Below are 15,972 nucleotides of genomic sequence, written 5' to 3' on the forward strand. Positions count from 1 at the left end.
AACAGTTCTTTCTTATCAGACTGAGGGAAGGCCTGGTTGAACAGCCATGCTGTTGCTTTTTTTCAGAAAGTGAGGTAGCATGGTTGTAGGCAAATAGGTAGTGGAATCTTGTTCCAGGAATTGAGGTCACAGCAACTGAAGGCACTCAGTCTTGTGCAGGTCAGTTTTGCGGACGTCAAGGTGGGGGGAGGAAAGTAGGGTTTTTTGTGAGGAATGGTGTTTCTTTACAGGGAATGTAGGAGGCAAGGAGAGATACTTCAGGGCCTGTTTGTTCACGCATTCAAAAGTGAAGCAGAGGAACTGGAATTTTATCCTACATAGATACATAGAAATGACGGAGAAAAAGACCAAATGGCCCATCTAGTCTGCCCAGCAAGCTCCCACACTTATATTCCCATACTTATCTGTCTAACCGACCACCAAGTTCAGGGCCCTTGTTGGTTGATTGAATTTCAGGGCCTTTGTTTGATTCAAATTTCCTGCCATCCCCTGCCATTGATGCAGAGAGTAATGTTGGAGTTGCATCAAAGGTGAATCGTAAGGCTTAATGGTTAAGGGTAGTAATCGCCGCATCAAGCAAGTTACCCCGATGCTTGTTTACCCCGACTGCACAGATCAATGCCTTATTGGATGTTGTCGGAATGTAAATCCTCTTTTCCACATTACCCCCTGCCGTTGAAGCAGAGAGCAACGCTATATATGCATTCAAAGTGAAGTATCAGGTTTAACTGGTTTAGGGTGGTAACCGCCGCAATAAGCAAGCTACCACCATGCTTATTTGTTTAACCAGACTGTGTAGTTCAATCCTTGTTGGTTGTTGTCTGAATGCAAATCCTCTTTTCCACATTTCTCCTTGCCGTTGAAGCAGAGAGCAATGTTGGAGTTGCATTAATCGTATGAAGGCTTATTGAGTAAGCCTTCATACGATGTGGCTACTACCTGGTAGTAATCACCAGGTAGTAGCCACCATTCCAACAAGCCACCCCCATGGCTCTTCTCTTCATTACCATCCTCTAGCCTTTATGGATCCACAGTGTTTATCCCATGCCCCTTTGAAATCCTTCACAGTTTTAGTCTTCACCCTCCGGAAGGGCATTCCAGGCATCCACCACCCTCTCTGTGAAGAAATACTTCCTTACATTGGTTCTGAGTCTTCCTCCCTGGAGTTTCAAATCGTGACCCCTTAGTTCTACTGATTTTTTTCCAACGGAAAAGGTTTGTTGTTGACCATGGATCATTAAAACCTTTCAAGTATCTGAAAGACTGTATCATATCACCCCTGCTCCTCCTCTCCTCCAGGGTATACATATTTAGGTTCTTCAATCTCTTCTCATAAGTCATTTTATGAAGACCATCCACCTTTTTGGTCGCCCTTCTCTGTCCCTTTGGAGATACGGTCTCCAGAACTGAATACAGTACTCCAGGTGAGGCCTCACCAAGGCCCTGTACAAGGGGATCATCACTTCCTTTCTCTTACTAGATATTCCTCTCTCTATGCAGCCCAACATTCTTCTGGCTTTAGCTATCAGATTGTTGTCTGAATGTAAATCCTCTTTTCCACATTTTCAACCAGGAGCCAGAGCAGCCTATATAGGATGGGCTTATATGATTTGATGCGTTTGCCTCTACCACGATTCTTACCACCATGTTTTGCATGAGTTGTAGCTTTTTCGAGCTGGTTAGGGAGATACTATTCAGTAGTGAGTTAAAATAATCTAATTGACTAGTAATTAGTGGATGAAAAACCGAAACCAGATTATGCTGATCAAGGTAGTTGTGTAGTTGCTGAATCTGGTGGAGGTGCATAAAGGAGGCTCTCATTATCTTAGAGATATGTGAATCAATTGTGAGATTCAGGTTGTGTTGAACCCAGAGGCTTTGTGTAGATTCTTTGGTCTGGGGGGGGAGGGGGGGGCGATAGGGAAGGTTGAGATTGCAGGGGATTATCTCAGGAGCTAGGCAAGAGAAGTTTGCAGGGCTTACGTTTGAGTTTATAGTTATTGAACCATTAGCCTTGTTACTAAGATTGGCGATGGAAGAAGCTTGGTTGGATCCTATTTTAACACAATGTTAGATGTCATCTGAAAACAGGTGACATTTGATGCCAAAGGATTGAACAAGGTTGCAGATAGGATGAATGTTAATACTGAAGAGAATCATGAAGAGAATAAAGCCATGAGACACTCCACGTGTGAGGTTTTTAAGGGTGGATGATTTGTTGGCTTACATGACAGATTGAATTCTGTTGGACAATACGCAGTGTTATGGAAATAAATATATCTTATCTGTGCACTTTCAACAAATACTAGTGCTACAGATTATTTATCCTATATAAAATTAATTTAAAAAATGTATTTTATTTTTCTGTTTGATTTTCTTGGAGCTCAATGGGAAGAAATTGATCTCTAAGGGTTGAATTTTAAAAGGGTTGTTCGCGCTAAAATGCCCACATACGTGGGCCGTGCGAGAGCAACGCAAATTTACCGAAAGCCATGGATATCTGGAAGGACACTCTCCAATCCATAAACAATCTCCTATCTTCCATCCATTTAGCTCTAAACACCACTAAAACCGAAATCATGTTCATCTCTCCCCAAAACCATCCTAACCACCCCCCCCCCACACACCCATATCCCATTTGCCCAACAAGTCCGTGATCTGGGAGTCATCCTTGATGGTCATCTCTCGCTGAAGAAATTCATCAGTAATATACTAAAAGACGGCTTCTTTAAACTACACACCCTAAAAAAACTGAAACCCTTACTACATCCCCCTGACTTCCGTACAGTACTACAAACCACCATTTTCGCCAAAACTGACTACTGTAATTCTCTCCTCCTTGGCTTACCCAACAACTCCATCCACCCCATTCAAATATTGCAAAACACAACAGCCCGGATTTTAACCTATTCACGCAGAAATGACCATATCACACCTGTACTAAAGGAACTGCACTGGCTCCCAATTGCATCCCGCATCCAATATAAGGCTCTCTCTCTCGTCCACAAGGCCTTATACAATCCTGAAATGAACTGGTTTAACGAATCCTTCCGCCTCCACCAATCCAACAAGCCCACCAGACACCAACATCTGGCCACCATGCCTACCCCCTCTCCCAAACTCTACAAACTAACCTCCACAAGAGCCCGTGCGCTCTCGATCGCCGGGCCGACTCTCTGGAACACAATGCCAGTTGAACTACGGCAAGAAGAATGCCTAAAAACCTTCAAACGGAAGCTTAAGACCTGGTTTTTCACTAAAGCATACACCTAATTTCCCCTTTCCCTCTCCACTGCGCTACCCTCCCCTCCTTTCCCTCCCCCCACCTCTCTCCTTTTACCCCCCATCTCATTTCAAATTCTGCCCAACTTTATATTTTATGTTATCTCTTCATAATGTACATAATGTATATATTTGCAAATCTTGTTTATAATATTTAGTGCTATACTCCCCCTTATATCTCCCCCCCCTCAACTACTCTCATGTTAACATGTTATAATTGTTCGATGTAAAACGCTCCCCAGGCATATGTTTGCGTTACACTGTGAACTGATGTGATATCATTGATGAATGTCGGTATATAAAAAAAATTGTAAATAAATAAATAAATTAAAAAGCTGCGGTTTATGTGTGTATATGGACATGTGTGAGCAAAATATAAGGGGTCAGAAAAGGGGTGGGGCATGGCGTACTGGGGCAGGGCCAACTGTTACGAGTTTAACTCTATTTTAAAACTGGAAGCTGCAGTGCACGGTGACTTGAAGCCACATAACTTTACTGCTGCTCCAGATGAGGAGCACGTCTGCAGATCTTGTTTTTTTGAGCTTATACAACAAGGTGAGGGGTCCAGATCAACTAGGGGTATGCAAGATGAAGAACTAGAGCGGACTGGACAATCTCAAGATTGACTGGGCAAACTGGTGGACTAATTGGAAAAACTGGGAATGTCCCTCGCATGAACATGTTTTCAAACCCGCTTACATACACATATTAAAGCCGGCAAAGCCCTATGGAAGATTTGCAAAGTAGGTTTGCTTGAGTAACCTCCTAAAATTAAAAGCATATTTATGCATGGTAGAAATATTTTAAACCATACATGCACAAGACAATTCATGGTTTAAAATTCAAGTGTTTCACACTTGTACACTAATATGTGTGTATGGATGCCCACACATTTTTTTTTAAAATTACCATTTAAAGATACAGAATTAGGGGGTTTGGACTATGGACCAGATAAAGCAGAATATCAGTATCTTTTACATAAATTAAATAAATAAATAAATATAGTCTTCTGATGGTTATTTACTGACTTTGGGTAATTGCTATTAATCAAGCTGACTTAGGGAATAGCCACTGCTATTACTGGTATCAGTAGCATGGTATCTACTTAGTGTTTGGGTACTTGTCAGGTACTTGTAGCCTGAATTGGCCACTGTTGGAAACAGGATGCTGGCTTGATGGACCCTTGGTCTGACCCAGTATGGCAATTCCTTATGTTCTTATGAAGTTTATAAAGGGCTATGATGAAATGAGTTATCAGGGTTTTTGGGGGGTTGTGTTGGAAAAGAGTTTTTGTGGTTTTGGTGATTAGGAGTTTTTGTGGGCGGGGAATGGATGACTAGCTTTGTGTGGGATTAGGGTGTTTACTAGGTGGGATGTTTACTGGCTTTATATGTTTCTAGTCTGTTTTATTATCATTATTTATTGTATTACTGTTGGATTTCGTTCCATGTATTGAGCACCACTTGGAGCACATCTCATGGTTAAATTAGCCAGATAACCCTGATTTTCAGCATTATTCAGTTAAATTAACTGAATAACTTTAGGGCAGCTGTTAACTTTAAGATAGCTGGGTATATTCAGTGGTATGCCTACACCACTGAATATTCCTGCTAACTCTCCTAGCCAGCCAGTGGCTTAATATTAAGACTTAATATTAAGACTGGATATTGGTGTATTACCCACAGACGGATGGCCTGGTCGAGCGCTTCAGTCAAACGCTCAAACAGATGTTAAGAAAGTTTGTGAATGAAGATGGGAAGAACTGGGACATACTTTTGATATTATGCTAATGATCTTATTGCAATCCACAAAGGACCTCAAAGCTAAACCTATTTGAGTTACTATGTGGAAGGAGACTGAGAGGAATTCTAGATCTAGCTTGTGAGACCTGGGAAAAGGAAGAGAATCCTGGGCAGAACACAGTGAACTATGTGCTCAGAGTACAAGATCACCTACAGAAGACTGGTGAGGTGGCTCGCCTGTGTTTGGAAAAGGCTCAGAATTCTCAAGCTCGAATTTATAATCGCCCCACAGTCCAGCGAGTATTTCAACCAAGGGACTGGGTCCTTGACCTCCTGCCATCATCAAAAAGCAAGCTATTAGCCCATTGGCATGGACCCTATGACATCCTGGAGAAAACAGGGTCCGAGGATTACAAGATAACTCAGTCAGATAAGTGAAAGAAGACCAAAATCTATGTTCTTATATGTTCTTATGTACCACATAAACCTCCTGAAGAAATGGGTGTTGCAAGAGTGTGGCATGGTTCAGGAAGGAGAATTTGGCCCAGAGGCCGGGCCGAAACTGGACCAAGCTCAAGTACCCTTTGGAGAAGAGCTGTCCACCATACAGCCCACTTACTTGAAGTAGTTGGAAGAAAACAACAAAGAGATCTTCTTGAACCAGCTTGGTCATACACAGCAGGTACAGCATGATATTATGCTAACGATCTTATCGGATCCCCAAGGCCAGGTGCCGTGTCATCAAGGCCGAAGTGAAGGAGATGCTCCAGTTCAACGTAATAGAAAAGTCCAACAGTGACTGGTCCTTACCCATCATATTGGTGCTGAAGCCAGATGGCAGCAACAAGTTCTGTATTGACTTCAGAAAGGTTAATGAAGTCTCAAAACTCAATGCCTATCTGATGCCATGAGTGAATGAACTGAATGTCTGGGGTCGTCCCAGTTCATCTCTACCCTCGATCTTACCAAAGGGTATTGGCATGTGCCTCTCACGCCCTCTGCGAAAGAGAAGATTGCGTTATCTACCTTCATGGGGCTGTTCTAGTTCACAGTAATCCATGGCGCCCCACCACATTTCAACGATTGGTCAACTGCTTGGTCCGCCTACATCAAAGGTATGCAGCCATCTACCTGAATGACACTGTGATCTACAACCATGACTGGAAGACCCATCTTAGCCAACTCCAGGCTGTATTAAGCAGTATGAAGAAAGCAGGGCTGACGGATAGTCACAAGAAGTGCGTGCTAGATGGGCAAGAGGTCCAATGTCTTGGCTATACCCTGGGGAAGGGTAAAGTCCATCTGCAGACCAGAAAGATCAAGGCAATCACCTGGATGTCAGTTCCACAAATGAAGGTGAAAGTGAGAATGTTTTTAGGCCTTATGGGATATTATAGGAGGTTTATCCCTAACTATTCAGAGAAGGCAGAGCCCCTCACAAGGCTACTGGTATAGAAAGCACCAGAGCAGGTCCAGTGGTTGGAGGAAGCGAAAAGGCCTTCAGAGCCCTGAAGGAGGTGATATGATCTGAACTGGTCCTGGTCAGCCTGGACTTCAATGAACCCTTCACGATTGCAAACAGATACCTCAAAGATTGGCTTGGGAGCCTTCTTGGCTCAGATGAAGTTTGGCCAAAAACAGCCTGTGGCATACATCAGCCAGAAGCTGATGCCATGTGAGAGACGGTAATCAACTGTTGAGAAGGAGGCCTTGATGGTCACATGGACCTTAGAAGCCTTGCGCTACTACCTGCTGGGGTGGCAGTTTACGCTCATAATGGACCATCAACCACTCTGATGGATCAATAGGAACAAAGCATCCAATGCAAGAGTGATGCGGTGATTCCTGGCCCTGCAGCCTTTGAACTACAAGATCCGACACAGGGCAGGAAAGCAGAATGTGAATGCAGATTTCCTGTCAAGAGAGGTGTCCCTTATAAAGGCAAATGCTCATCTCAGCAAGGCTTAGCTGAGGAGGAGGGTATGTGAGGGACTGTATACAAAACTCCCTCAGTCTACCTTAAAGGACTGGCCACAGCTATCCTGCCCGGTCCCCCTTCAGATATAGAGCTGCAGGCAATCCTGGGTAAAGGGAAGAGCCCTTCCCCAGAGGATAAAACCTCAGGCCCTGGAAGGGTTAGATGGGCCCTGGGGAGCTGATAGAATTTCAGCATTTGCTAAGACCACTTACGTCTAAAGTTTGGTTAAAGATTTTTTCTCTGTGTGAAGATATTCTATCTGTAAAGGCTGAAGTACCTGAGGCTAACAGGGGAACTGCTGAAGTGTTTTCCTGTCATTTGCTGCCTGTTTTGAAGTGGTGAACTGAAGAGTTTCTTTTCTGTTTGCTGCCATTTTGTTTGAGTTTACTACCACTGTAAATAAAGAGCACTGAAGCACAGTCAGAGTCTAATTGTGATTTCTTGACTGTACCTAATGCACTGACCGCTTGAGCTACCACATGGAGACTAAGATTTGTTGACACAATAACATCTTTCACAAGCACTAAAAACTTAAAAATTGAGCGAAGGCTGGTCCACTGGCAGTGCTGTGCATTACCCAGTTTGATCCTCCAGTCAGGTCTTTCATTACCCAGGTCAGCTAGGGCTGGGGATACTACAGAGGAGGAAGACGTGGTTATGCTCAAGACTAACACCTAGTGGCTGGAGTCATGTCCATGTTTGCAGGCTTCCAGATGGAGCCCTAATCCATGGGTTCTGGCTAAAGAACTGTCACTGCAATGACCAGACTGGTATAGTGGGGCAACTGGGGCTATAAAATAGGGGAAAACTATCCACTTACAAACTTCTAAGTAAATTTTCAAAGTGGTTATGCACAGAAAATGAGCACATACACATGTAAGTAGCCTATATTCATGTACATGTTATTTTATATATATTGCTACTCTCTCAAAAAACTATTTAAGGAGGGGAAATAGCCAAATGAACAATCAGCATGTAAATAAAGCTAGAATCCCAAAGAATCAAACAACAATATACACCATGTATTACGGATTTTTTGTCTCATTCAAAAAGACCTCATAAAAAGGCACACTTATCCATGCTAGTTAGCAAAGGTTATGTATACCAATGGTATAATTATAGGTCTTTTTTGTATGAAGTTTTTGTATGCTCAGTGTCATGAAAGTCAATGTGAATACCCAAAATGCCGTGTCAGGCAGATACCACTCGAGCCTCTATGATTGATTTTTCAGGCATTCCTCCGTTGACTTCAAAGCTAAGTCACTTTCAAATTTTCACTAATTTATATTATGCATAAGAAGTAAACATAGGGGTAGATTTTCAAAGGGTTACACGCGTAAGATACGCGCGTAACCCCCGAAAACCTACCCCTGCATGCACCGAGCCTATTTTGCATAGGCTCGGAGGCACGCACAAGCCCGGGGACGCACGTATGTCCCAGGGCTTTCGAAAATGGGCAGATCGGGGGCGGGGCCGGGGGCGTGGCGGCGGGCCGGGAGCAGCCTTGGAGGGAACGGGAAAGCCATTGGGGCTCCCCTTGGGCTCGGTGCGCGCAAGGTGCACAGGTGTGCTCCCCTTGGGCTCAGCGCACGCATGTTATAAAATTGGGTGTACATTTGTGCGTGCCGGGTAGCATGCACAAATGTACCCCCCGCGTGTAAAATTTAAAATCGGCCCCATAATGAATAACGAAAAAGCAAATGTAGCATGACATATCATTTTGGAAAATCACATTGACTTTCATGACACTAAGCATACAAAAACTTCATACAAAAAAGACCTATGATTATACCATTGGTATACATAACCTTTGCTAACTAGCATGGATAAGTGTGCCTTTTTATGAGGTCTTTTGTAAACACACTCTTTGAATGAGACAAAAAATCCGTAATACACGGTGTATATTGTTGTTTAATTCTTTGGGATTCTAGCTTTATTTATGTGCTGACATGTTATTTTATAAACATCAAAAGTACATGCACATTTTTGATTTTGCATGCACATTTACCAGCACAAAAAAGGGGCAGTCTAAGAATATTCTGGGGTGGGGCCAAAATGTGTGTGTGCAATTTAATAAGAGATTTATGCAATTAGATTAGGCAACTTATTCATGCAATTTTACACCTGCTAATTAACTATTGCAATTAATATCAGACTCTTCTGTTATCTTCTATTTTTGGGTGGGAGGTCTGGTGAACTTGGTGGAGCTGAGGATGGAGTACTAGGAGGGTCTCAGTAAACTGGAGACAGATTGGGTGAACTAGTGGTAGTATTGGCAAAATAGTGATTTCAAGTATGCGCTCATATTTTAAAATATACCTGCCTCCATGTATAAATCAGGGTTTTACATGTATATATATATATTTTTTCATGTAAAATATATGTGCGCATATTTATAAAGGTAGAGAAAGTAGGTGCTTTCCTCACATTGGAAATCGTGCATACTGAGATATACGTGCTTACTTTCAAGGCAGAACAATGCGGTATTTTATAAAACTGTGCAGCTCCTGCTGCAGTTTATAAAATACTAGGGTAAATCTCTGCATGTCCACTTATGTGCATAAATTAATATTTTTGAACGTTATCCTCTTAAAGGTGAATTATAAAAACCCAGTGTGTAGCAAATTGAGAGATGTGTACACAAATCGGGCTCGTGAGCGCCCACTGAATTTTAAAAGCTGCCCAGATGCACTCATATCTCCTGCTGCGTGCACATCTCACTTTATTTAAAAAGGGGTGTGGTGTGGGTGGGGTATGAGTGTTTTGAGGCATGGCCAAGAGATGTGCGTGTAAATATTTACACGCACACCTGGACACACGGCATCCTGCCGTGTGTCCAGGTCCACTGCCGCATAATTTTACTTTTGCTATACAAGATGTGTAACTTAAAAAGGGTTTTTTCCAACTTGCATTTTCACATGTATGAGAGAGAGAGAGAGAGAGAGAGACTATTTATAAGACCCTTCTAGTAGTCAGCTATTTATGCTACTATAGGAGGCCCACCTAGTAACTTGAGGTGAGGTTTAGGTAGTAGTGTAGGGGTTAGGGGCCACTTTAACATGCAGAGTGAGACGTTTGAACAGAACAGTGCACTCTTGTGAAGATTTGATGTCTTTCGGAGTGGGGGCGCTCTACATCAAGCTAGGTTGAGAGAACATTGTACAAATCTCATTGTTGTGTGAATTTCCATAACTACTACAAGGGTCTTATAGATTCATTCTCTCTCTTTCTCTCTCTCTCAGTGGTTGCAGTTAGGAAATGCAATAATTGTGGTATTACTGCAAGGTGCGAAAAGTTAACGCACTTTGCAATAATACCTATACGAAGCGCTAAGATAACGCACATTGCAATAAATTTCTGAAATTGGTGCTAACAAAACAACTCTTCAATGGTTTTCCTCCTACCTGTCACAAAGATCCTACCAAGTACTAATTAATGATTCCCTATCAAAGAAAATCAACTTATACACCGGAGTTCCCCAAGGATCCGCCCTTTCAGCGACACTCTTTAACATTTATCTTCTCCCACTATGCCACTTCCTTACAAATCTGAATCTAACCCATTTCATCTATGCTGATGATATTCAAATCTTAATTCCAATAAAAAAATCAATTGAAGAAACATATAAATTAACTGCCTATTACCTAAACAGCATCAAGGAATTACTAAACAACATAAAACTCATCCTCAACTTTGACAAAACTGAATTAATAGTACTTGACAGAAAGAACAACTCTCTGCATACACCGACTCTAAATCTCATGAACCAAAATTCAAACTTATCTCCAACCAACCATGCCCGCAACCTTGGAGTAATAATCAACAAAGAACTTTCATTTAAAAACCATATATCAACAAAAATTAAAGACGGTTATCATAAACTACTTACACTCCATCATCTAAAACCATTTCTCTCAAATAATGACTTCAGATCAGTCTTGCAAACATTAATATTCTCCAATATAGACTACTGCAACTCTCTACTCCTCAACTTACCTCTAAACACCATTCAACCTCTCCAAATCCTGCAGAATGCAGCTGCAAGAATCCTTTCAGGTGCCAAAAAGCATGACCACATCACCCCAACCCTCATATCACTTCATTGGCTGCCAATAAAATACAGGATCTAATATAAAGTCCTTTCTATCCTACATAAAATTATGTATGAAGAACAGAAAAATTGGCTAAGCCCCTACATTCAACTCCATACCCCAAGTAGAAACCTGAGGTCAGCAAATAAAGGAGTCCTAAAAACACCACCAACGCACTCAAATCACCTCACCTCTACTCAAAATAGAGCGATATCCCTTGGTAGCCCAAAACATTTTGAACTCCCTCCCAACTAAACTCAGAATTCAAGAAAACCTAAAAACATTAAAAAAAGAATTAAAAACTTGGTTGTTCAACAAAGCATATCAAACCACCCAAAGAATCAACTAATCATCACCACCCTCCGTTACAACCTCATGATTAAATGAATATCAGCACAACTATACTTTCCTAAATAAGAATGACCTCGTTTTGATCTTAAGCATGAATTTGTTTACTACTAAGCCTAATAACATGTTATGTTTTTACACCCCTTGTCAACCCCTTTATCCCTATAACCTTATTTTGTAAACCGTTATGATGGCGTTATTTTAACGTTTCCGAATGACGGTATATAAAACTTGTTAAATAAATAAATAAATAGGCTATTACCATAAAACATGCCCCTCTTCCTATTGCATGCAATATTTTGATAAATCTAGCTCTTAGGTTGTAAACTCTCTGGAATAGGGATCAACTACATGTACATAAATTTGTAACTTGCCTTGAGCTCAGAATTGCAAAGGTGTGTAATCAAAGCCAAACCTAAACATTAATAGCTGGTTCTGACTGAGCTGGAAACCCAGGAGCAGGAGGAAACTGACATGTAAAACTGATCAAAAAATATTTACTGGAAGATATTTTTTTTGCATAAAATACTTTGGTTGCTGTTTAATTATGTTAAAATAAGGGTCAATAAACAAGTTATAGGTGATACCTCTTTACTATACTAATTCAATAATTACATCTGTGTCTAGTTTTTAAGAGCTAAGTTCACTTCATCAGATTAGTGAAGAAATAGCATAGTTACACTGGATTTAAATAATACAGAGTCAGTTAGGCACGAGGTTCTCTGCATATGTTAGGAAGATGCAGATTACATTACAATTTCAGCTCAGTGAAGGGATGGAGGGGTGGGTGGAAATTGACAGAGGTAACATAAATAATAAAACTTTACAGTTCCAAGGGGCCTATGTCTGATAATGGATAAGAAAGTCAATATCTAAATTTAGTCCTTGTCTGTTGGTTCCAAAATATTTGCTCATAACTTCAAAGTTTTACACTCATGTCTATTTCAGAATTTTTCTTTAAGTACCTTGATTGTACTTTGGAACCAACAGGAAAGGACTTAATTAAAACTGACTTTTTTCATCCATTATTAGACATAAATGAAGATCCTAAAGATGTTGAGAGGTGGTGGTGGATGTGAGAAGGTCAAGGTATGAGGTGTCTGAAGGCCATTTTCATGCCACAAGGCTTTAGACTATTTTCACTTCACAGGGGTGGAAGGGATTTGGGTCTAGAGACCTGCATCATGTTTCACAGAGTTGATGGTGGGTGCTTGTACTCAGGGGTACAAAGTTAACTATCCCTTTTGAGGTGTAGTTAAATTTGCAGCATTAGGTAGACAACATTAAGCCTCATAGATATTAAGCCTAGTGAGGCCATTTGCATGTATTATAAGTGATGAAAAGTCTAACAAGAGGAGTTGATCTGTATACTGCAGTGCTAGTTGCATTGTACAAATCTACTCCTTTTCATTACTTATAAGGACTGAAATTCTTACTGATGTCAAATTTACTATGAATACCTCTAAATGTGTCTGAAACAACACCCCTCCGAACTCCAACCCAGCTCCTGAAAACCCACCCTGATTCAAAGTGCCCCTCTTCAGTGGTACCTTTATATATCAGATTGACCCTATATAGAGGTGTTTTCTCTCTCTCACTCTCTTTCTCTGAGTATGCAAGATATGCATGTAAAGGCTGTAGAGAAGTATGTGCAACAACAGTATTTTAAATGCTATGTGTGTACTTTATAAAATGAGGCATATTTTTCTTGCACTGCAATATGCGTGTTTATGGGCGCATGCGGTTTCCTTTTAAAATTTACCTGATAGTTTTATATATAACTTGAAGTTAAATGGTTTAATTCTGAAACTCCAGATAAACCAAAAAAACTTTTACCAGTGCAATACACACAAAAACGGCAGCACTCTTCAAAAAATTCAAATGCTTTTTTAAATTCTGAAACGGACATTATCTTGAAAATAATGCAACTTGGCAGCTATTAGAAAAAGAAAACAAAAGACTAAAACAGGGCAAGATTTATATGTCATGCACACCTAGGCGTAGGATCTTCCACACCTTTGCCCCTGCTAGCTAGAAGCGGCGAGGAGTACATGCCTAGTATACCTAATGATAAATCTGGCATTGGACACAAATAAAAGTTATGATCTTTTAACTGGTTAACCTAAGCTGTAACACACATTACTCAAATATCTACAACAATATATTTTGCATATTTTTATCTGTTTTAGGGATTTGATTTTTTTTAAATTTAATAATTAAAAATAAAAGAAGTTGTGACATTACGAAGTCAGAAACACTTGTAGTTACAGCAACCTGATGCCACTGCTGATTGTATTTAAATATTTTGTTGAATTTTTATATTAGTGCTTTTTCTTACTAACCTTGAGATCGATATTCAGCCGTGGAGCGGCTAGTTAAATTAGCTGGATATAGCTATCCGGCTAACTTAATGGGGATAAACAATGGCACAGCTGCGCCATTGAATCATTATGCAGCTAGAATTTAGCCATATATGGCTTTGAATATAGCCAGCTAGCCATTTAGATGGATAAACATTTAGTTATCCGTCTTAATGGCTTTTGAATATTGACCTCAGCATTGCTAAGAAATGTTACAGAAAACAGAGAGAAGTGTTACTTTGCCAAAAAATGCTAATCTTGCAATATGATTAATTTATAGCATAACTTACATCTTCACTACTGTCACTTCCATAAAAGTCATCCTCCATTCGAGCTCCTCGTCTCTCTGCTTTGCAATCCTCTTTGAATTCCAATGGAAATAAAGAACTATCTATGGATGAGTTCTGGGACTTTCCATGAGGTACTGATCGCGGTCTTGAAGAGTAAGTAAAAACAGCTTTATGTGTTTTCTGGAGTTTACTTGTTTCACTATTACTTTCGTTTCTTTTATCAGTTCTTCCATATGATGCAGAATTAATGCAAGATGAATCATGGTTACCAGCAGACTGTTTGCTAGAACCCATTTGAAAACCATTAGAAATTATCCATTCATCTGAAATGTGCAAAGATTTAATAACGTGAAAATGATAGTTCTTTCATGAAAACAATTATAAATATAGAATTTAAATTGAGTTAATAAAAATGAAAAGCTAAACATTTAATAAAAGTGAAAAGCTAAACATTTATCAATATTTAAAATGAGTTATCAACTATTATTTATTTATAAAAAATTTAATATCTCGCTAACGTAACTCCAACTATGTTGTCCATTGTGGATTATAAATAAAAATATACACAATCTAACATACAAATTAAAACTTCCATATTTACATATAAGAATCCTTAAAAAGGCAAACTTTTTACTAATTTCCTGAATTTTTTAATATTCCTCCTGCCTGATCTCAATTGAAAGGCCATCCCAAATGACAGGCATTGCAAAAGAAAAATATCTCACTCTAGTCTTCTGTAGTATATAATCTTGGCTAACAGGGACAACTAGCTGACATAAACCTGCAAATTGTAATGCTTGCTGTGGAGTATACCACTTCAGGCCACGAGCAGTCACATAAGGATGTTCCTCGTAAAGAAATTTATGCGTAATAACCATCAGTTTAAAAACTGCTCTCTTTATTGGAAGCCAGTGTAGTTTTTTTTAACACTGGTGTGATATGATCATGATACCCTACTCCACTGAAAACTCGGGCAGCTACATTTTGGACCAATTCCAGAACACAAAACAGTAACTCTACCCACAGACCATTACAGTAATCTAGATGACTGAGAACAGGAAACTGCAATACAGTACAAAATACATCTTTTGGAAATATATTTTTCAATGGTTTTAATAATTTTAGCTTATAAAATGCCCCATTATCTATTTTCTTAATATGGGATTTAAAAGTTAGACCAAAATAAAAAATCATCCTAAAATATTTCCTTCTGTATTATAGATAAAGCAGAGTTGCTTACCTGTAACAGGTGTTCTCACAGGACAGCAGGATGTTAGTCCTCACATATGGGTGACATCATCAGGATGGAGCCCAATCACGGAAAAATTTTGTCAAAGTTTCTAGAACTTTGACTGGCACCTACTGGGCATGCCCAGCATAGCACCAACCCTGCATCCAGCAGGAGTCCCCCTTCAGTCTCGTCTTATAGTAAAAGTACATGCGAAAAATAAGAAAACGTAACGAACCCAACACCGCGAGGTGGCGGGCAGGTTTCGTGAGGACTAACATCCTGCTGTCCTGTGAGAACACCTGTTACAGGTAAGCAACTCTGCTTTCTCACAGGACAAGCAGGATGGTAGTTCTCACATATGGATGAGTACTGAGCTGAGGATGCCCTAGCAATGCGCCAAATGTACCCAAAGACGTGCAACAGGTACAACAACTGGGGTGAAAATTTGGTGAAAAGGGCATCCTGAACTCACATTATGTAGACGTTAATTCATGTACAATCATTATCTCCGCTATTCAAAAGCTTCTCCAAATGTATATAACTTATTCCCCTAAAAAAACAGATAACCCGAAGACATCAACATGTAATCTCCACTACTTCATAAGCCCATACACAATTTAACTAGTAACTCTTACCTGCATAAAATGCAT

General features: G+C 40.2%; 1 protein-coding gene across 2 annotated transcripts in view; it reads right to left on the reverse strand.

Annotated features, from left to right (window-relative positions):
• The window catches only part of C4H3orf67 (chromosome 4 C3orf67 homolog), a 479,946-nt gene that overhangs the window by 166,895 nt on the left and 297,079 nt on the right, over positions 1–15,972 (reverse strand). For both annotated transcript variants that reach the window (XM_029600997.1, XM_029600998.1), the window contains one exon: positions 14,092–14,414. In XM_029600997.1, coding sequence (XP_029456857.1) covers positions 14,092–14,414 — 323 coding nt within the window. The remainder of the gene's footprint in view (positions 1–14,091; positions 14,415–15,972) is intronic.

Source organism: Rhinatrema bivittatum, chromosome 4, assembly GCF_901001135.1.
Source record: "Rhinatrema bivittatum chromosome 4, aRhiBiv1.1, whole genome shotgun sequence".
NCBI lineage: Eukaryota > Metazoa > Chordata > Amphibia > Gymnophiona > Rhinatrematidae > Rhinatrema > Rhinatrema bivittatum.